The 22,914-nt window shown below is 39.6% G+C and overlaps 1 protein-coding gene across 3 annotated transcripts in view; it reads right to left on the bottom strand.

Annotated features, from left to right (window-relative positions):
- The window catches only part of DRC11 (dynein regulatory complex subunit 11), a 330,184-nt gene that overhangs the window by 136,374 nt on the left and 170,896 nt on the right, over window positions 1-22,914 (bottom strand). For all 3 annotated transcript variants that reach the window (XM_073646703.1, XM_073646704.1, XM_073646702.1), the window contains one exon: window positions 19,937-20,142. In XM_073646703.1, coding sequence (XP_073502804.1) covers window positions 19,937-20,142 — 206 coding nt within the window. The remainder of the gene's footprint in view (window positions 1-19,936; window positions 20,143-22,914) is intronic.

Raw genomic sequence — 22,914 nt, 5'->3', positions numbered from 1 at the left:
GTGGACATGTGAAGGTTCATGCATGTAGTAGTCAAATTATTGCACTTTTTCCCTCTACTGAGTTTTTTATTGCAAATTGGGCATGTAACGTGAGTTGGCTCATCCTTTGCGGTCTCAAAAAAGCGCCGGCTAGGCAACCCTTGCCGCCCCTGAAAGCTGCAGACCGGCGATCGCTGCTGGCCACAGCCACAATTGTGGTTAAGGATGCAGTGCTCCTCGTGCTTGCATCACTCCGTGTCTGCGCCATAGGGCGAAAGGTAACCTCCTCGTCTTCCTCCTCCACCTCCTCAGATGGGCTACACGGCTGCTTGACTTTGGGTTCACACCAAGTATGATCTTCAACCTCGTCATCATCCAATGTGTTATCCCATTCCTCGCCCTCAGAGTGACCCTTCTCCACTTGTTGCCATGACAGCACAGTACAGTCCGCATGAGCCTCAGGTATCTGAGTCTCATCAGGATGACCTCCCTCCCCGGTGGTTAACCTCTGGTGACGAGGGTCAGGAACCTGCTTGGACCCTACTCTGTCCTGAACCGAATCCAACCTAAAAAAAATTTGGGCATCGGTGCAGATGCTTTCCTCCTCTTCTTGACTCTGTGAATGATTCGAGTACACCTCTGATGCCCATGGTATAGAATGGGTGAACAGTTCTACAGACTCACCCATCTGTGGTCCGCTACAGTCAGTTGGGCACTTGGACAGTTGTGACGTGGGGGGGAAGCAAGGGTAATTGGGGTGCCAACTCTGCGGACTGTACTGTGTGTGATGTTGATGTGGAGGAAGAAGAGGAGAGGCCACTTGAAGCAGCGCTTGCCATCCACTGGAGCACCTGCTCTTTCTGGCCCTTATCGTCAAAGTGTATCGCTGTGTGGCTGCCAAAGAAAGGGAGTGGAGTAGTCCGTCCACTAACAGAAATTGTCAGTCGTGTTCGGATAGGACTGTGTTGGTTCACTAGTGCTTTCACTAACATTACCACCTTCCCCACGAATACCTTGAACACCAAGCCTATTCCCCCTTCCACCGCGACCTCTCTTTTTCCCACTCATGTTGCTCAGATAGTGTGGCAGGAGCACGCTATTAGCAAAACAAAATTTGATTTTTTCCTCTGCAACAGCTCTGCACTGAACTGAATTTCAGCGGCACTAAATGACAAGGTAAGATATGGCTTGCTGTATAACGTTACTAACAGAAGAAAGTATTTTTTTTAGTGTGGAACTGTGTATGAGGCCTATATAACATATGAGATATTCTCCAAACTATTTCAAACTGAGATACCCCCTGCTGTATAACGTTAGGAACTGAACTAAGTATTTTTTTAGTGTGGATGAGGCCTGTATAACATACGAGATATTCTCCAAACTATTTCAAACTGAGATGTCCCTTGCTGTATCACATTAGGAACAGAAGAAAGTATTTTTTTTTTACTGTGGATGAGGCTTGTATTACATACAAGATATTCTCCAAACTATTTCAAACTCAGATCTAGCCTGCTGTATCACATTACGAACAGAAAAAATAGATTTTTTTACTCTGCATAAGCTCTGCATACAGCTGAATTTCACCGCCACTAAAGGACTAGGTAGCTTATAGCAGAGTGTAACACGTTTGCGACAGAAAAAAATATTTTTGGGACTCTGCCTAGCAAGAGAAAAAATCTATTTTTTTTACTCTGAAAACAACTGAACTTCAACAACACTAAAATAGTAGGTGGCTTTTAGCAGAGTGTATCACGTTTGTGACATAAAAAAAATCTTTGGTGGACTCTGGCTAGCAACATAAAAAATATATTTTTTTGCTCTAAAACAGCTGAAGTTCACCGCCACTAACGTAGTAGATGGCTTATACCAGAGTGTATCACGTTTGTCACACTAAAAATTTTTTTTTCGACTCTGCCTATCAAGAGAAAAAAATCATTTTTTTTACTCTGAAAATAGCTCAACTTCAACGCCACTAAAGTAGTAGGTGGCTTTTAGCAGAGTGTACCACGTTTGCGACACAAAACAATCTTTGGTGGACTCTGGCTAACGAGAGAAAAAAATAATTTTTTTTACTGTGTTACTGTGCATACAGCTGAATTTCACCCACCAAAAAATGAGAAAGTGGCCTGCTATAGCTTGCACTATCACATTAGCGAATGAAAAAAAAAGGTTTTTGTGCTCTGCACTGAGAAGCTCTGTAGAGTCTGCACACAGCTCAATTTCAATCCCACAAAATCAAAAGGTGGGCTGCAAGGGCTTGCTTGCTTGGTTTATCACATTAGCAAGTGAATAAATAGATTGAAGGGTTACTCGTGCATGGAGCACAATACAACCGGTGCACAACACAGTTCTACGGCATGGACCCTGCTCTTTCTGTCACAATATCAGTAAATGCACAAGGAAGAAAAATGTGCTGCAACATCGATTTTACAGGTAAACAGCACCGGACTTATCTACACTATCTGACTTCCATACACGCGCCCATCTATCAATCTAAAATCTCTGAGTACATAGGCGCACACTCAGCAGCAGCGTCTGTCAGCAGTCAGTGACGTGCATAAAATAGCGCTGAGGGAACATTACCGCTCTTTATATAGAGAGGATATGTGATTTTAGCAGCCAGTGGCAGAAGCCCTTGTATCTGGACAGTGTGGATGCTTCCTGCGCTTTGATTGGCTAGCCGCGCTTTCCTCAAATTTACAGGTAAAAAAAAAAAAAAGATTACAAGCTCACCGCTGCTCTGACCTGTTCTGAGCTCTCACCAACCCCTTCACTCATCTAACACATGCCCCCACTCATCATACAAAGGCACTATGCTAGCCAAACTGTTCAAAACGCTCTAGTTGCCCGGCAATCACGTTCCCGCACTTATAAGCCGAACGGTGCCGATTTTACCAAATTTAAGAAAAAATGCTTGCCTTTCCGATCACAAATCCGAATGTGCCACATTCGTGTCGAACGTAAGTTTGGAGATCGGATTTCGAACATATTCGCTCATAACTAGTCCTAATATCTCAGTAGCTTCACTCTTTTGTCAGTGATACTTAAACAAATACCTCAAGCATAGGAGGGTTATGGAGATGGGTTAAAAGGCTACAGGGATCTCAAAAGAGTAATCAGGACTTGGAAAGTGTACAGATGTCACATCCATTACATCCAAATATTCACCACTGCTACAAATGAAAGTCTGATAAATGACCTTCAGGGCTATAGGTCCTCTGTTCATTTACCCATCCAACTTTCAATACTTCCAATTTATCCATATCCAAGTGAACATGAAAAACAAAAGAGCTCATGAGTTTCCGTCTGAACCCCATGTTGACTGCTCTAACTTGTTCATTAATGTCAGCAAGCCTATAAATCTTTACGTACAGAAGCTCCATAAAGGTCCCTTTCCACCTACAAATCCAGTGTCACCCCATAAAGAACATTGAGTCCAGATGTCTGGAATTCTTTAGTGACTTTTTTTGGAACATAAGTGGGTCCTCACATGTCACCCTCAAAAATTGTAGTCACTCAGAGACTAAATTTTTTTTTCCATTGTATATATCTTCAAAATAAGAATTTTAAAATGTGAAAGCTTGCATGTTTCAACAATACCATTCCAACCAAAGGAGTTTTTGGAAAGATCAAATCCTGCCAAGTACCTCTATTCTAAGAGTGTTGAGGTGAACCACAAAAATAAATTGTATCGAAAAACGCTGTACACTTCCTGTTTGGCATCACTTCCAATACAGAAATGCACTGGGATTATACAAAACACAGTGTAAAAAGTAAATATGAAATAATATAGCTCCCAATTGGATGAGTTGTAGACCACTGATACGGGGAAGGCAGCGAACGGTCTTTGCAAAGTAGGAAACAGTCCAAACAAGTGGGAACTTGCTTCAGACAAAAATAACATCTAATATTACATCCTTGTGTCGTATAAACTGCTCCTGGATTTCCTCACACAATTTCCTTTAAATACAATAGACGCTCAACCCACTATCCTATTCCAGCACACAGATACATAGAAATAAATGAGGCCGAGCCAAACAATTGTGTCGCTAAAATCACACCGCCAGGGCTTATGGTTGGTGCTCTCATCAAGCTACAGCCCGCCTGAATAAAGAATTTTGGACAAGTTTAAAATATCTTTCATCAGAAAATAAAAACTTCAATGAGTAAGGCCACTTTTTCGAAGGAGAAAAGGCTTTTCAGAATGTGAGATTGCTTTATAGGGAATTCCAATGGTCATTAATTAGTGAAGAGGCCTTCGAAGGCAGTTACTGCCAATAAGGGAAGGATCTGTAATGTGAATGTGTCTATCCCTGTACATGTCTAACAGTAGTGGTCTAGCTTTTTTTTAATTGCTTATGTGTTGGAGGAGCTTGGAGACGCATAGAAGAGCCACACTTGGCCGCACATGGCTTTGGATGCAGGACTTGCTTATCTTATGTAATGTTATGTTACCGTTCAACTTGGAAAATTCTTCCATCCATTGAGAGACATTATCTATCAATGAGACCATTTCTCCTGTAAAGACAAGACGAGTTTCTACTAATAGACACATCAGCTTGTCCATGACACATGAGGGATGCCTTGATGAGGATATCCTAGACATGCTTTAATTAACCTTAGTAACTGGGGCAGGACCAGACATTAATTAAACTTTTGGCTGATTGTCTCCATAGACATAAAGTACTTCATCTTGAATTCCTCATGGTAAATATTCCTGGATGAGAACTGAGTAAACACATTTGAGTGGCACGTCATTATAGGAAGCAGGCCGGGTGTTCACAGTGCTCACTCATTAGAAGGGCAGGCTGTGTGCTAGCCTCACTCACTCATTAGTATTTTTCACTCCCCGGTTGGGACATGCATTATTCATTCATTAGCCCTTTGCGCTTATAGAAACATGTGAGGAATTCTGCCTCTTTTGTCCCATGCTTCGTGTTTTCTTTTGCTTCAGTACCTATGTATAAAAGTCTCGGCTGACTTGTGAGGGTTCATAGAATTCACTTCAGGCACTACTCCTAAATCTCCCCCTTTCCGGGATCCTAGAAATACATTTAGACAGTCTGCAGCTGGGGCATGTAACGTGCAACACAATGGGGAGTTGATGTTATGTTCAGGCTTTTGTGTTAGGTTTTATTTTGTCTTGTTAACTAGAATGCTAAAAAAAAAAGTATGGTGGGGGGGGGGGGGGAATGAATGGAGAACATTACTGTAACAGCAAGTGATGTAAACCAGAATTCTTCAAATTCAATCTCTACACTGGTCTCATTTTCAGGATGTATACCTAACCCAAATCCTGAAACTCCCAGCATCACCTCATTTACACCCACATCCTGGCAAATACATGTACGAAATTTGTTTGGTATCTTCATGAGTGTCTGGATTTTCTTTGGATACAGTGTTTTCCTCCAATACAATTTTTTGGTTAATTATCCATTGAATGTATAATTCTGCTTAAATGGGAACCAGACAACGATCCCTATCTGGCAGTAAATGAGAGTGCACTGAACAATATGTTAGAGAAATGAATTTGTAAATCTGCACCCAAACCATGCAGGTCCAGAAACTTGAATATGCAATGCTTGTGAGATCTGTTTTTGACCCTAAAAACTGAAGCAGATCTAGCATTCATATTCACACATCTATGCTCGCAAACATACAGTACTTCCCACCCAGAAACGGTACTCTCATAATATCGGGACATACTAAGAAAATCTTTAGTGCCCCCTTATCAGTTCCATCCAAGTACTCAAACACAAGTATAATTGTGACACTAGAGCAAATACTGGTCTGCTGCATTGTCAGATTGATGGCAGGGGTCATCATCACTACTTGGTCAATATAAAGTATGGTAGCTCTAGGTAAGTATTAAAGGGAACCTGGCAGGTTCCCCCCTGCCCTCCAAACCACCAACATGTGCACATTCATATATAAATTCCCTGCCTAGCAAGGCCTGTCTACTGTATAACTCATTAACACGTGTCAAAAACCTATTTTTAAATTCTGTTATCAATATGGAAATGCATTTCAAACTAGTCGATGGGGCATTAGTTTCCCTCAGACCAGACTAGTCGTCCTACTCATAGGCCCCTGTGAGCGTGATAACATGATTTGTAAGAACTGGCGTCATGTCCACGTCTGCTAATTTTACACGTGTGCTCAACTTTCTTTCTTACACGACAGTGCGCCTCTGAAGCTTCCCAGTGTGCCTGATGTCTTCTGGCACATCGACGACTGGTCTTCGGCTTCTCCATGGACATCAGGTTTCTTCTTTGTTTCCAGACGTGTGCAGTGCATCTCTGAAGCTGAGAAGTGTACACCCGGCTCCAGAGGCGAACTGACATGGAAGAAAGAAAGTCGCACGCGCGAGATTTGCAGACATGGACATGAACTTATTTGCATAAACAAAATTTAAAAATAGGTTTTTGACACATGTGCTAAGGAGTTATATAGTGGAAATGGCTTGTTAGGCAGGGAATTTACACATGCTTGTGGTTTGGAAGGCATGGGGAACATGTCAAGTTCCCTTTAAGTTTATATCCCCTTAAAACTTTCCTGGGCTAGGAAATGCATCGCTTAACTCAAAGCTGTGCAAAAAGGGTTTGCACTTAGACGAATATTTATTATGTTTTTATTTATTAAGATTTGCTTATATAGCGCCAACATATTCTGCAGCACTTTACAGATGTTATCATCACTGTCCCCATTGGGGCTCACAATCTACATTCCCTATCATTATGTCTTTGGAGTGTGGGAGGAAACCCACGCAAACACGGGGAGAACATACAAACTCCTTGCAGATGTTGCCTTGGTGCTATTTGAACCCAGGACCCCAGTGCTAAAAAACAACAGTGATAACCACTGAGCCAGCATGCTGTCCATATATGCTTCTAAACTATAATTTAATAATTGCAAATACAAACTGCTTACTTATGTAAAAGAGTGTGAGAAATCCACATCTCAAGATCTGAAACGCCAAGTGAAACCTGCAATTCCCCGAATATATAAAACTGGAAGACCAGGAGGTACACAACTCACAGCAATACTTCTAGTTATACAGAATACATTTGTCTTCCATCTAGTTTTGTTTAGCTATAAGATACATTGTGTTGAACGGTAGTTGAAGCCATCATGGCTAGGTGCTCACATATTTGTACAAACATTAAAAAACATTTTATTAGACATGTTTTTTTTAAAAACTTTACCAGAAATGTCTGTGACAAATCTGTTTTCCTTAAAGGCACACGTGAACTATGATGCTGAGATGCAGACATAGAAGCTTATTTATGGCATCACCACACAAAGTTCCATGCTTCATTTAGCTCCAATGAGGCTGTTTGTGCACATACTTAAGCTGAAGTCCAACTGCGCAGGAAAATACAGCTGCCCCTTTAGTTTAAATCCGAAAAAAATGTATAGGCAAAAGTAATTGTCAATTCTACTGTTTGTTCTTGGCCATCATTGAGGGAGCTTTTCTTCATTTTCAACTGTTGCCCTGCAACTATCTCAATAGTCCTCACATTGTTATCGGCAGCACATTTCTGTTTACATGAGAGGATGTGCTTCCCACAAACAATTCATTTTTTTGTCCACATAAAAGACGCGAACAACAACGAATTGGCGTTTTGCTATTTTCCGTTCAGTGGCTGGACATGTTTCTTTGATATTTGGGCATGACCATTCTAACAAATAGTCATTGAAGCAATCATTGTCTCGCTCATTTTTCTGGTTTAGTAAGATTCCACAATATACTGCAGTTTTGTGTTATAAACAACAGCTGGATTACCAGATATTCATACTTACCAACATTTAAAACTGAAAAACACACCAGATTACCCAAAGATGCCCCTAAATGCTCACTTTTAGGCTATGTGCCCATGATGCAGAAATGCTCCGGATTTTTCCTGAGCGTTTCTGGCAGAAAAAACGTATGCGGATTGTACATGCGGATTGTACATGCGGATTGTACATGCGTTTTACCTGCCAGGGACTTGCGGATGTGAAGCATTCTTCACATGCATTTCCACATGCGGGTTGTCAAGCGCTTTCCAAGCGATTTTAGCATCACTTGGAAAGTGCTTGGCAACTTGGTCACACTATATAAATCCATGCAACCGGCATGGATTTATATAGTGTGCCCGAAAGAATGATAAAAAATAAAAGATAAATATTATACTTACCTTCTGATGGCCCCCGGTGTCCTTGTCTCGGCTTCCCGGCAGCTCGCGGTAGACTAAAGGACCTGCCGACGTCAGCGGTCGCGTGACCCGTCACATGACTAAATGATGTCACCGCAGGTCCTTTAGTCGAGACAAGGACACCAGGGGCCATTAGAAGGTAAGTATAATATTTATTTTTTATTTTATTCTTTTTTTTACAGGTTCTATGGTACCCGGGTCCAGAGGAGAGTCTCCTGTCCTCCACACCCGGGTATCATCCGCACATTGAAACGCATGTTATCCGCATGTACAGATGCAGTGATGCGGATGACATGCGATCCATTGCAAGTAAATGGCGGCGAAAACGCGCGATTCCACAAAATAATTGGTAGTTCCGCAGATTTTTCCGCAATGATAATCCGCAGCGGAAATTTCCGCAGCATGTGCACAGCACATGCGGATTATCATTGGGGAACATGGCAGACCTTCTACCATGCGTTTTTTAAGCATTTCTGCAGAGGAATTGCCGCTGCGGAAACGCTTAAAAAACGCATATTGGGCACACAGCCTTAGGCATGATTTTCTAATCCTAACTCCATTTGTGGCACAATTGGAGGGACTGTCCCACCAAAATTGGGACTATAAGCAAGTATAAATGTTCTAGATTACTAGACATTGGATTAAAAGGGAACTTTCCTGTACACTTTGATAACTTTTATATAAAAGGATACACCGGAGTTATGATGGCTAAAACATACATATTTTATTTATTAAATACAAAAAATTTAATGTAGACAAACAAACACCAGCAACTGACGACAACAAAGTGCAACCAAATCCTCCACAGCCCAAAAGGGGACAGAACCCTAATAAGAAGTATCAAAATAAGCTGCAAAAGATGTAAATATAAAGTGCAGCACAGGTAGGGCATAGGAATAATCACCATCATATAACAAATGCCAGTATAAGTGTGTCAGAAGCATCCATCAGCAATTTACATATAAACAGGCTAGTTAGTCCAATGATCTTAGTGGGGTCCACCACCGCGCCCCTTGGGCTGCCTCTACTTCCTATGGCCCACAGCCACTCATTATTGGTAAGATCATCACTACCTGTGCTGCACTTTATATTTACATCTTTTGCAGCTTATTTTGATACTTCTTATTAGGGTTCTGTCCCCTTTTGGGCTGTGGAGGATTTGGTTGCACTTTGTTGCCCTCAGTTGCTGGTGTTTGTTTGTCTACATTAAATTTTTTGTACATAATAAATAAAATATGTATGTTTTAGCTATCATAACTCCAGTATCTCCTTTTATATAAATGTTTGCTAGGAGTTGGTTTAACTTGGTGCCTGTGGCAAGGAACTGCCCCCACTCCCAATAGTATCAAGACTTGGGCTATTTTGCTAACGGACTTTGATAACTTTGAAGAAGAAAAAGTTATGCACCAGGCTCTATCCCTCATTGCCCTATTCTGTTTTACACCATGAATAGTAACATAATATACAATACACAGCCGACAGAAGACACAGCAATGTCTATTACATTTGTGAAGGTTGATGAATACCAAATGCTTATTTTACAGAGTACAGATAGAGACTGGTAATAACAAATGACATATATTTCTGAATAATATAACAACATACCTGCAGCTTATGGGAATATGATATGCCCCCCCAACTCCCAAGACCTGCGGATGGGGAGCAGTAAATCAGAATTGCATGTCTCAGGAATGCAGACCAAACAAAGATTAATGGAAAATGGGGAAAATATTTTCCTAAAACCACCACCCAACAGCCACAAAAATTTAACCCGTTCTCGCTTGAAAGGGTAAGATCAGATATGGTTAAGTAAACTTTTAAATGAGTGTTAATGGAATCAAGATGTGAAACATTACAGACAGACATTTTACACATTATCTACAATAATATATATATATTCACATAACCCCAGCTGGTGCTGTATAATCGGGAAAAAATTCTATATAAGCAAAAGTAAAGCGAATAGTACTATGAAAAAATATTACATGTGAACATAAAAATGAGCCAAAGATGAAAACTTCTACTTAAATTGTGCTTAAAGGAAACCTGTAATAAAAGGAAAAAAGAACGGAATATACCTGCAGCCATAGCGCTAATCTGCTGGAAAACACAGTCGAAAATATATTCACCATTTTAGCGTGATGTTTGGCTCTAAAAGGAAAATGAAGTTATATTCTTTTTACAGCCTCTGGTTTAAAGTCAAGTGGTGGGGTCAGGAGCTGTGAGCAGTCAGCGCTCTCTTTACACAACAGAAGCAGAGTAATCACGCTGATACTTGAGTGACATACCGCTCAGGAGCAGGATGTCACTCAGGGACCAGAATATAATAATAAGCAAAATTTGGCAAAATTAAATTCTAATAACAATAAAGATTTTTTGTATTCTTGACTTCTTGACTTCCTAGCATAATTACAACTCTCTATTAATGTTCAATACGGTCTACTTTCATCTCTCTGAATATAAGACATTTTTTTTATCATTAGTGTAAAGACAAACTAGAGCAGGTGAATTTATACTGTATTTAATCTCCTCTTCAATCCTGGCAGATGACAGGAATATAAAATCTTTAATCATACACAAAAAATCAGAGCCAGTGAACCTATATTTAAAAGGGAACTGTACTTTCAACAAACTTTTTATAAATCAATAGTAGCAAATGTAACAAACTTTGTAATATATCAGACATCTTTCACTTTCCCAATTTATCAGCAATTTCTTCTGCTCACCCCTGCCTCCTGTACGTGTCGTCTATTTAAAAAAAACAACAACTCAACTACATGTTCAGATAAAAGGACGGTGTCAATTTACAAAGTCTATTATACTCTATGGAAAAGGTAGAGAAAGGAGTGAGGAGCAGAGTGAGGAAACAGGCAGAGGAAGACAAATAAAAATCAATCTGAGCTTTCTAACAAGTATTTTATGTCATCCCAGAGCCTAATCCACAGCTATACAATTTAGTACTGCTGTATAATTTCCTATATGCTGCTGCTGCTTATCTCTGTGTGCTAACTAAGGAATGAAAATCAGAAATCCCTCTCTGTGGGTTGAGATGTGTAGGGGATACATCATAGCAGTTGTTATGTGCAAATGAAGAGATAGAGCCTGCAGAGGGGAAAATGTGTGAACATGCAGGATACAAGTCATATAAAGGCTAGAAATACAGTAGTATTTTTTCTCATTTATACACACCAGACAGGTTATTCTGAAGAAAAATGCTTGAAAGCATCATTATACTTTAAAGACGCACTGCATGAAAAAAAATGTCACCCTCTAATCTCTTCCAAATGTGTCTGTAGTGTAAAGTAGTTTCTTTAAAATACATTTAGATTGTCATCTGCGTCCGTTTCTTTTGGGCTTTTTGGTCCTCTTTTGGATCACTGACCACTCCTCAGTTCATACAAGGACTACCATGAAGTGTGGTGCTACTTCCACCAATCTAAGCTTATGGAGTCTCAGAACAAGATCCAACTAGTCTGATTTAAGGTCATGCGATCCAAAAGAGGAACTTAAGGCACTGAAAACGGGAAAATGGTGATCAGTAATTGTTTTAATGAACCTACACAACATTACAGACACATTTAACCCCTCACCCCCAGGCTGTTTTCACCGTCCTGACCAGGCCAATTTTTTCAATTCTGACCAGTGTCACTTTATGAGGTTATAACACTGGAACGCTTCAACATATCCCAGGGATTCTGAGAATGTTTTTTCGTGACACGTTGTACTTCATGTTAGTGGTAAATTTTGGTCAATAACATTTGCGTTTTTTTATGAAAAGATCAAAAATTTGACAAAAAAATAGAAAATTTTGCAATTTTCAAACTTTTAATTTTTATGCCCTTAAACCAAATAGTTATAGCACACAAAATAGTTAATAAATAACATTTACCACATACCTACTTCAAATCAGCATCATTTTTGAAACACAATTTTTTTTTGTTAGAAAGTTAGAAGTTAGGAAGTTAGAAAAGTTTATCAGCAATTTCTCACTTTTCCAATAACATATGCAAAACTAATTTTTTTAGGGACCACATCCCATTTGAAGTGACTTTGAGGGGCCTATGTGCCAGAAAATACCCAAAAGTGACACCATTTTAAAAACTACACCCTTCAAAGTGCTCAAAACCACATTCAAGAAGTTTTTTAAGCCTTTTGGGCTTCACCGGAAATAAAGCAATGTGGAGGGAAAAAAATGAAAATTTAACTTTTTTCCCACAAAAAATATTGCTTTAACCCCACATTTTGCATTTTCAAAAGGAGAAAATGGACCCCAAAATTTGTTGTGCAATTTCTCCTGAGTACACAAATACCCCATATGTTGTGCAAAACTACTGTTTGGGTGCACGGCAGGGCTCAGAAGGGAAGAAGCACCATTCAACTTTTGGAGCGCAAAATTGGCTGGGATAGATAGCAGACGCCATGTCGCGTTTGCAAAGCCTGTGATGTGCCTAACCAGTGGAAACACCCACAAGTGCCCCATTTTGGAAACCACACCCCTCAAGGAGTTTATCTAGAGGTGTGGTGAACACTTTTAACCCGCAGGTGCTTCACAGGATTTTATAACGTTGAAAATGAAAAAAAAAAAATTCCCTGCAAAAATGTTGCTTTAGCCCCAAATTTTTCCTTTTAACAAGGGTAATAGGAGAAAATGGACCCCAAAATCTGTTGTGCAATTTATCCTGAGTAGGATGATGCCCTATATGTGGTGGAAAATACTGTTTGGGCACACAGCAGGGCTCAGAAGGGAAGGAGCGCCAATAAATTCTGGAGCGGAATTTTGGCTGGAATAAATTGATTATGCCATGTCACATTTGAAGAGCCCCTGACACGCCAAAACTTCAGAAACCCCCACAAGTGACCCCATTTTGGAAGCTACACTTCTTGAGGAATTCATCTAGGGGTGTAGTGAGCATTCTTTAACCCCTGAGTGATTCACAGAATTGTATATCATTGTCCTGAGTCATTGGAAAATTACCATTTTTTCCACAAAAATGTTGCTTTGGCCCCAAGTTTTCAATTTTTAAAAGGGATAATAGGAGAAAATGGACCATACAATTTGTTGCCCAATTTCTACTGAGTACGCCAATACGTCATATTTGGTCAAAAACTACTTTGAGGCACAGTGCAAAGCTCAGAAGGGAAGAAATGTCATATTGGAGGTCAGATTTTGCTGGAATGGTTTAAAGATGCCATGTCACATTGGCAGAGCTCCTGAGGTGCCAGAACAGCAGAACCACTCCATAAGTGACACCATTTTACAAGCAACACCTCTCAATGAATTTATCAAAGGGTGCAGTGAGCATATTGACAAGACAGATGACTCACAATATTTTATACCACTGAGCAGTGAAGAAAAAATAATTACATCTTTACCACAAAACTTTTGTTTTAGCCCCAGATTTTACATTTTCACACTGGGAAATAGGTAAAAATGGCTCTAAAATTTCTCACACAATTTCTGCTGAACGTGGCAATACTCCATATGTGGCTGTACAGTACTTCTTAGCCACATGGCGATTCTCAGGAGGTAAGGAGCACTATTTGACTCTTTGAGAACAAATTATCGTAGAATAGTTTGCTGACTTCACATACATTTTAGAAACTACACCCCTCTGGGAAATTATCTACAGGTGTAGTGACGATTTTGACTTCATGGGTGTTTGCGGAGTGAAAATTGCAAATTTGCCATTGTAGTGCCCGTCCATTGCCGAATCCAGTATGTTGTAGTGCAAAGGTCAAGGGGCCCATTTTCATCTTCAAAACATGCTGAATTGTGCATTATGATGAGCTATTGGACATCAAAGGGCCCATATACTGTTCTTTTACCAAGGCCCTTTTCTGTCTGCATCCACCAGTGTATTGACTAACACGTCAACTTTAGATTCCAACAAGGGTAAGGTTTGTAATAAGGTTTGACTGTTTTCAGGATCCAGCGGTTGTCTTCTAGTCTACTCTTTTCAATTCTTACCGGCAATACAACTGATTTCCTATTAAAAGCTGACACTATCTTGCATGTCTGTGGTATGTCAATAATTAAACTACGCAAGATTTCTGAATATAATAAGATAATAATATTATAATAAATATGTCACAGCATAGATACCCTCAAATATTTCATAAATTGTGCCATATGAGCACAAAATGCACAAAGGGATACAAAATAATTTAAGTTCATGCAAAATGGTTCATATTATCAGGTAGCATTGTACAAATAACTTATACGATACATCATATAGCATCTGACTTAAAAGGGAAATCCAATTAAGAAAACCAATTTTTAGATATGTGATAATAGAATTCTGAGTTAATAGAGGGGAATGCTTTGCTAAGGATTCTCATCTCTTGGCCAGGGTAGAGAGGTTACAACGAACTTCTCTTGCTCTGAAGGTCCTGTCCTGTTCTGCATTACTGTGAGAACTGTGTAATACATAGTGTCCCCTGTGGGGGCACTGCAGGAAGATTGATCACTTACTGAAAGATTCCCTCCAGATTACAGCTAAACACTGGGGGTCAAAGCAGGGGGGCACTTTACGATCACCTCATTGTCAAAGCCCCCTGCTAACCAGTATCAATTGTCCAAAGAGGTAAACACTTAAATTACTGACAGCTTTACATGCCCCTGTATGGACTGTATAATGCATACTTTTATAGCTCGACTAATGCAGTCCTTGTCATAGATGTTGAGAGCTTAATGCTTCTTCATAATTACTGTTGAATCTCAAGTGTTTCAATCACCTGATGCAATAAATCCTCATGGTGTAATAATGATAAGACTGCCCAACATTAGCCGTGTTTTGATTGCCTACTACTGTATGTCTAAAAGAACGACTTATGACCTGGCCTTTCCTGAAAAGGGAACATTTTGAAATTGAGCTCCTTAGTGTTGGGAATAACAAGTCACGTCAAAGACAGTAATATATTCACTTCTGCAACCTAATAAGCACCGAGATACTAATTGTGCTATGAAGGATCTCAAGAAACTGCTGATACTCATCATTACTGCATCTGCGTTTTCAAAACTCTTCCCCACCCTTTGCCTGCCATAAATACTAAATTAACTGAACCAAAAAATTGGACATTTGGGAATATAATATTTAAGATTTCTGTTGTTTTCTGACTTTGCTTAGTTTTTGGAAACTGCAAATTTAATTCAGATAACCTCCACTGTACATGAGGAGGGAAGTAAAAATGTGACAACATCCAGGGGGTTCTTCGAAGATTATTAACACTTATTCCATCAGCATACCAGAAAAAAATACCACGTTTTGACTCTCAGAAGGGTCCTTGTCAAGTACAAAAGGATTGTGAGTGTAGAAAGATTATATGTTTTATTGGTTTGCTGATGGAATAAATTGTGAATAATCTTTGAAGAACCTCATAAATGTTGTTACACATTACTATGGACTTTATTGACCCAAGTGGACTTGTGGGCTTGGTGGACTTTGCATCCTTCTGGTATTAACACGGAAGTGAGTTCGCAGTTGGCTATTTTTTTCTGTGAAATATGAGTTAGATTTTGTCAGTCCACTAACTTTAGAACTTAGAAAATGTAAAAAAAAACCATAAACAATTTTACAAAAACATACTAGGTTTTCTAATATATTTTGTCTGGCTATGTGCAAACAATGTCGTGAGTTTTTCAAGCAGTAGATGCCTCAGGAAAGCGTCCTTTGTGTCATTTTTTGGGTAATTTCCTGAGCATTTTTCCTACGTTTTTGGCTGCCGAGATTTTATGGGAGAGTTTTCCAATGGTTTTTGTGAAGTCTTTTTTTTTCACTTCATTGAATAATGAAGAAACCGCTTGCAGTTTTAATTAAGCAAATCCGATGGCAAAACGCTCCAAAAACCACCTGGTCATCTTCCAGGGCATCTTTTGAGCTTTTCTATTGACTTTTATTGTAAAGTATAAAGTATCTTTCGAGCGGAAAACGCCATAAGAATGGACATGTTACTTCTTTTAACCGTTTGTCGTTTTTAGAAAGCTGAAATGGTTAAAAGACGTTCAAAAGTCTGAACATATAAACAGCGAGTTGTTTTTACATTTGCTTTTGTTTATTCTTTTGAAAGTTTTACGATAGGTTTTTCAGGCGGGTTCTGCGATGGAATCCGCCTTATAAAATCCTTTTGTGCATATACCGTATCAATTCTTCATGTTTTTAGAGATCTGATGCTAGTCATTGAATCCCTTTGGCACTACAATATTGTGAACCGGACCACACAGAAGGAAGGGTTGATGAAATCTTTGTCCAAAACTGGGCATCTGAAGGGCATTTCTGGGATGGAGCAGAAATAGATCAAATTGGGCAATTTAAATGTTGGTAAGTATCTCTCCATGGTACTGAAGATAGTGCATTTTTTTTTATCTTAATTAGGCCATTTTCAGGTATCTTTCATACAAGAACATTGTAGCATTAGTATTACGGCTGCAACAACTGAAACCGTGGTTCATCTGAAGTAAATTTAGGTGACTGTAGGACTCCATGTTAATCTACATTTGGTTCAGTTGAATCCTGGGAGGTTTGCATGTTCTGGCTCTAATACAAAAATGTAGATGTCCCGAATATTTTGCATCAGAACGACGGGTTAGCATATCTACATATTTTCTTGTAAAAGTGGTTGGTTGGTCTGACTATTATTTTATGCTTACATTGCTTATAAAATTATGTTGTATTGGCATATGAGCATATTATTTTCATTTCAGGACATGAAAGGTTCATAATGTCTGGAACCAGACGCAAAAGTCTTTTAAGATAAAAATAATTTACATATATGGACAATTATTTTACCAACTAAACATACCACAAATCATATTCAGCAACTTCTAAACTTTATAGGGGTATCAAATATGCATATAAGTGGTTTTGACAAAGTGTGTGGTCCTATATATAGTGAAGATTTGTGAGAGGTTTTCAGATGAATAGCTTTTTCCTGATTTGTTTTTTTTTTCTCTCACTAAAAAGTATACATACATTTTTAATTGTAATCTGTGATTTCTGCAAGGCCAAATGCCTCTCTGCTATTCTCACTGCTACATAGAAAAGGTGTGAGGCTGAGTCACGTCTCACAGAAAAGCCGTGAGGAGTCAAGGAGTCAAGGAGTCCAAGGTGAAACGCCAGGAGGGTACATCAAAGGCAAAGGGATAAGCCAAACGGATAGTCAGAGACAAAGTCCGGGGTCAGGTAACTAAGATAAGAGTGCGTCAAAGGCAAAAGGGGTAATACGAACAAATAATCAAAAGGCAAATCCAAGGTCCATGAACAAAGATCAGTGTATCAGAACATGGAGCACAAAGCTAACACAATATCGAGCAAGGCTACAACTGACAATGGTCTAATCATTGCCAGCCTGGTAAATAGCCAGGTAATCATCCTGTAAGGGTGACACCTAAAGGAAACCCCACAGGCCTGGCCAGATTGGACAACTGGGCTGTCATTTACAATAATGACATGATGAAATCATGACAACAGGGATGCTGAGTACAGTTGCCACAAATACGCTTTCAGCAGTCATATTCCCCAGTCAGCTTGTTAATGACATATATTATGGGCACTGTCCTTTATAAAATTGTGATTTACTTCAAAATCTGATGAAATCAAAGTATATATACTTTTTATGGATTCATCAAACAAAAGCTTAGAATACCTTGTATATGCTCATGCAGTGCACATTTGCATTGCTTTTGTTGCAATAGACATACATGCGTTCATTTCTCCATTGTGCAGAGTGCACCAATAGAGCACGGGCTGAAAAATCAGACCTAACATTGGTTTCTGTCAAATTTCTAAGCAAAAAAAATGGTAGAAAATTTAAATTAATGTGGCAAGTTTTGCAGACAAATTTGGATGAGTCTGAAAAAGTGGCACAAGAGCTTCATAAATATGGCATTCATTCTGGACACAAAAGTTTCCGTTATCGGTGTTTAAATAATAAATCTTCCACATTTGTTGAAGTCTCCTATAGTTACAGTTGGGTTATGTGCAGCTCAATTATTATGTTAAATTTATGCTTTACGTACAGAATCTGTGGAGTTGCTCTATCCAGGTAACTGCAACTTTGCGGAAAGGTAAAGCTCCATATCTCTGGTCAAAAGCTAGTTTTTGAAGGGGTTTTTCACTACTAGGACAACCTCTTCTCATACTCCTTCACCCAATCCGTGCCGGCGTCACTGTCCCCACTTCCTGTTGAATTAAACATGAAGAGGAAGTCCGGGCTGCAGCTGATCTCTCACTTCCTCTTCATGTTCAATTCGTACGAAGGCGAGACAGTGATGCCAGCGCTGATTGGGCGCCGGGGTCACGTGTCACAACAACCGCACGACAGCCCCAGAGAGAACGAGTGCCAACACCGCTGGAACGGCGAAAGCACGGCAGGTGAGTATAAGCTATTTTATTTTATCGGGGCCAAGCGCGGGGTATGAGATGGAGTTGTCCAAGTAGTGGACAACTTCTTTACGTTTGTGCCTAGGGCCAAACTTGAAGGGGTTGTCTAGTTAAGGAAAACTAGTTTCATGAACCTTTATAGGTAATTTTTTAGTTAATATAGAGGTGAATTCCTTGTTCTAGATCTTCATCTATAAGCCACAGCTGAAGGCATCTACAAAGTGTATCTCTCAACAGTGGCATAACTTGAAGCTTTTGGGCTCCAAATCAAATCTCCAACATCAAAGATCCTTAATAGTAGTGGATTTTTCAAATGGGGACAATGGACCTTTTGGCTCCCCTGGGCTCCTGGTCCAGGTGTGAATGCTCCTACTATAGTTATGCTCCTGTCTCTCACTCCTGTGATCTGTTCTTTATTGCACAGACAATCCATAAATTTCAAAAGGTACTGTGTAACGCCTAATTCCTCAGCTGATGGCTCTGTGAGGTGATTAGAGACTTACAGGCAGTTTGACTAACAAATCATAGCTGATAACTTGGGTTCTTTACAGCAGAACATTTTATAATTGTCACATTTCTCATAGATAAGTGGAAGCTCTTAGCTGAAGTTGGGTGACACTGGCTAGACTGGGATTCTGAGTCGAAGGACTCATTTTTGACTATTAACCCCACAAGAAGGTATGGCCTTCTCTGGTCAGATTCTCATGTTATGGTACCTAGAATACTCATGATTGGTGGTAGTTACACACTGTAGAAAAGAAAATAAAGAAATGTCAGTAACACGGCTAGGGCTTTCAATAAAATAGCGGCGGGATGTAACAAACTGGGGCAGGGGTGACATAAGAACCAAGTGTCAAAATGAAAGGTTGGGACATAATCCTAATCCAAGAACAAAGCCGAGGTCAAGGTCCGAGCCAAGTTCTACAGTCAGGAATAGAGTCAATAATACAGCAACAAACAGCCGTAAGCCACGGTCCATGATAAGAGATAACATCTTTAGGCATTGACTGCCTTGGCAGCATGACGCCTCCATGTAGACATAGAAGGACAGACACAGCAGGACTACAGCAGAAGACAGGAGCTATCACTGGAGTGGAGAAGGTTTCCTTCCACCAGGCTTAGAAACTGGATGCAGTGATCAGCAGGCCTTAGCAACACCTGGTTGTGGTAATAGTGATTAACTTTTATTGTTCAGCGACCTTTCTGACAAGAAAATATTATTTGAATTGGACAGCCCTTTTAAGTACTCTAAGACATGGAAATTTGTCATAGATTCACTTTTATCGAAAAATGAAAGCTTACAACAAAAAAAACATTTAAATTGATATAGTCTGTCATTTCTCTCTGTCATAAGATCCTGTACACCAGATTCATAGTTACCTGCATTCTATGAACCATTGCCGAATCTGGTCTTGTAGTGTTTCCTTAATGTCTAAACCCTCTGTCTCTCGTATGGTGTCTTTTATCTGTACCAGGGCATGCTGGAAATCAGCTTCATACTGTTCTTGTAACCCAGACCGAAGGGATTCTGTCTTTTCAGATATCACCTCTGCCATACTGGTTTTATTGAAGTGTGCTGGCGGCACCTGGAAATACAAGAGTGTAATAAATGTATTGAGATTGGTTATTTCTGATTATCCAGATCATAATAGAACGTAAAACACTATAACCTTAATTCATCAAGACTGACAATTTGTATGCCAGTCTCGATGAAGAATGCACTGGAGAAAGATGCGCCAAATTCATTAAGAGGCGTACACCACTTAATGAACTTGGCACATCTTTCAGTGGCCTTGCACCATCGCAAGAAATGTACTCTGGTCAGAGAGTGAAGTACATTTTTGTTGACATTTATGACACTTTTGCAATAAGTAATAATGAATTTGTCATCCGTACTCAGCCACGACCCCACTCAGTTAAGCCTCAATGGTGGACCTAGCCTAAGAACACCAAAAGTCTCAACATTTTTGCACAATTACGAGTTGAGCAAAAAATGTTGCAATATTTCAGGCAAGTTTACATTAGCAAAAACTGTTTGATGAATAGGGGACTATAAGTTTCATATCCTAAAACAAGATTTATGGCATGTATATAGCAATATCTATCACCTGTCCATATATATAATTGGTACCGTGGGTCTTCATCATTAGGCTTCTTCCTCAAATAAAAATTTTTAGGGCAACACTACTGTTTAAACTTGGCCGAGTTGTATATATTTTTACTTATTATGTAACTATGTAACTATATAGCACATATGCGTTTTAATATATCAGTTGGAAATGACCAAAATCAATTTTGTTAGACCGATACAGTAACAATGAAGTTTGACCCATTCTAAATCTATTAGCATAGAATAATAAAATACATTTTCTTTATACGTCTTACATATCAGTATCATACAACCCTAATTCATCACTTTTCAAGTTCGATAGATGTTCAATGTATTTACACTCCAGATGCCAATGCCCTTTCAATGGTCCACAATGACTTCCCGCAGGTGTAATATTGGACATTGTGGATGCTATTGAACATAAAGCGTAAAGCAAAATCACATCTATTCTGTGAGAAATCTAAACTCTCAGAGCTTGTGACCTCCTGCCAAGTAACTGATACTGAGAACACTGTGTAATGTGTGTGCAGCAATGAATCCCAGAATGGCCGGTCATAGAGGACTCCTACTTTCTAATAGCGGCAACAATGGGTAATTATGTGCTACCAGTCTGAGACAAAGCCTCCCATTTGTGTGACTCTGAAAAGAGAATGAAATTGTGATCTTTAGCAATAGAGATCAGTGGAGTTTACAAACTTACTAAAATGGTCTCAAGGGTCAAATCTGAGTAAAACTTTTGGAGTTCTTTTGGGACAGATTATGGCATTTATAAAAATTTGGATTGCAGCAAAAGTAGGACGGAGATAACTATTCAGAAAATGTGTGGAAGAAATGTCGTAAGATGTTACATTTTGAGAATTTTTTTTTTAAAGCTGATGACACCTTGCATACAATTGTTCCTCTGGCTTTAATTGATTTTCCACAAGTAATTGCAAAACTTTAATACAATATAAGCCTCACATGTAATTATTATAAGGCTTCATCAAACTAATGAAATTTATACGTGGATAGATACCTTTAAGTAAGAATCTTTATCAGATGTTACATATTATTAAACAAAATTAGAAATGTTGCAAATTCGCAATTGGCCACTGGGGCTTTTTTAAACTCTAACTTCTTGTTGTTTCAGAAAATCCACAAGTATATAACCAGAAATTAACATATTCTAACCCTATTTTTAGTATTGAAGCCTCTAATGAGCGTGTGCAAAGTGTAATTTATTTCTGAAGAGAGGGGGAGCAGCGGGGGCATAATTATAATAGGTGCAGGGGTTGCAATCACATCCAGGCCTTGGAGACTAGGGAGCCCCAAAATTCCCTTTGACCCATATGAAAAGATAATTACTATTAAAGGGGTTGTCCTGTCCAAACTGATAAGTCTGCAGTCACTCTGTGTAACTGCAGACTTATGAATCCACCCTGCGCACACACTGTGCACTTCAGGGATTCACCGGTATGAAACCCGGGAATGGAGGGTATGTATGAGTTATACATACTCCCGGCCAGTGGGTGTGACCCTGCTCCATACACTTGTATTGTGCCGAGGCTGCGCCCAGTCTAGGGATGCAGCCGTCTAGTGGGATTGGCCAACTAGAGGACATGGCCTCGCTCCATACAAGTGTATTGAGCGAGGCCACGCCCACTGGCTTGGAGTATGTATAACTCATACATACCCTCCAGTCCCGAGTCTGAAACCGGCGAATCCCCGAAGTGCACAGTTCGTATGCTCAGGGGATTTATAAGTCTTCAGTCACACATAGTGACTGCAGACTTATCGGTTTGGACCAGGCAACCCCTTTAATGACCTGTGTTACTTGGGGGCTCCATTGAAAATTGCGCATTTGGGGCCCATAAGTTTCAAGTTACACCACTGGGGAGCAGGGTCAGCTGTGACATCGACTATTGTGATTGGCGGATGCTGTGTTATCAAGCTGTGCATAGAGGTGTTACCTGTCATTGTAATCCTGCCTCTGATGATAAGGAAACTGCTGTAAACTCTCCCTAATAGGACAAGAAGTATGAGTCTAAAGCCCCAGTGGACAGTGTGCAAATTGTAAGATAACTAATTTTGTTTTTGAATAAAGATCACATTATAAAAAAAAATGGCAAAATGATTTAAAAAAAATACATGTTATACCAAAACCTGATTTAACAACAGGTCATTTTCTGACAATATATTCCCTCTGAAGAGGTCGTCCACTACATCTCTCTTTTAGCTAGAAAAGAAAGTGAAGACAGCAACTGCTCAG

Source organism: Phyllobates terribilis, unplaced genomic scaffold (genome assembly GCF_046119375.1).
Source record: "Phyllobates terribilis strain yellow unplaced genomic scaffold, ASM4611937v1 Scaffold_9__5_contigs__length_417890890, whole genome shotgun sequence".
NCBI lineage: Eukaryota > Metazoa > Chordata > Amphibia > Anura > Dendrobatidae > Phyllobates > Phyllobates terribilis.
The sequence above is the reverse complement of the archived record's forward strand: the minus strand, read 5'-3'. Positions and strand labels throughout refer to the sequence as shown.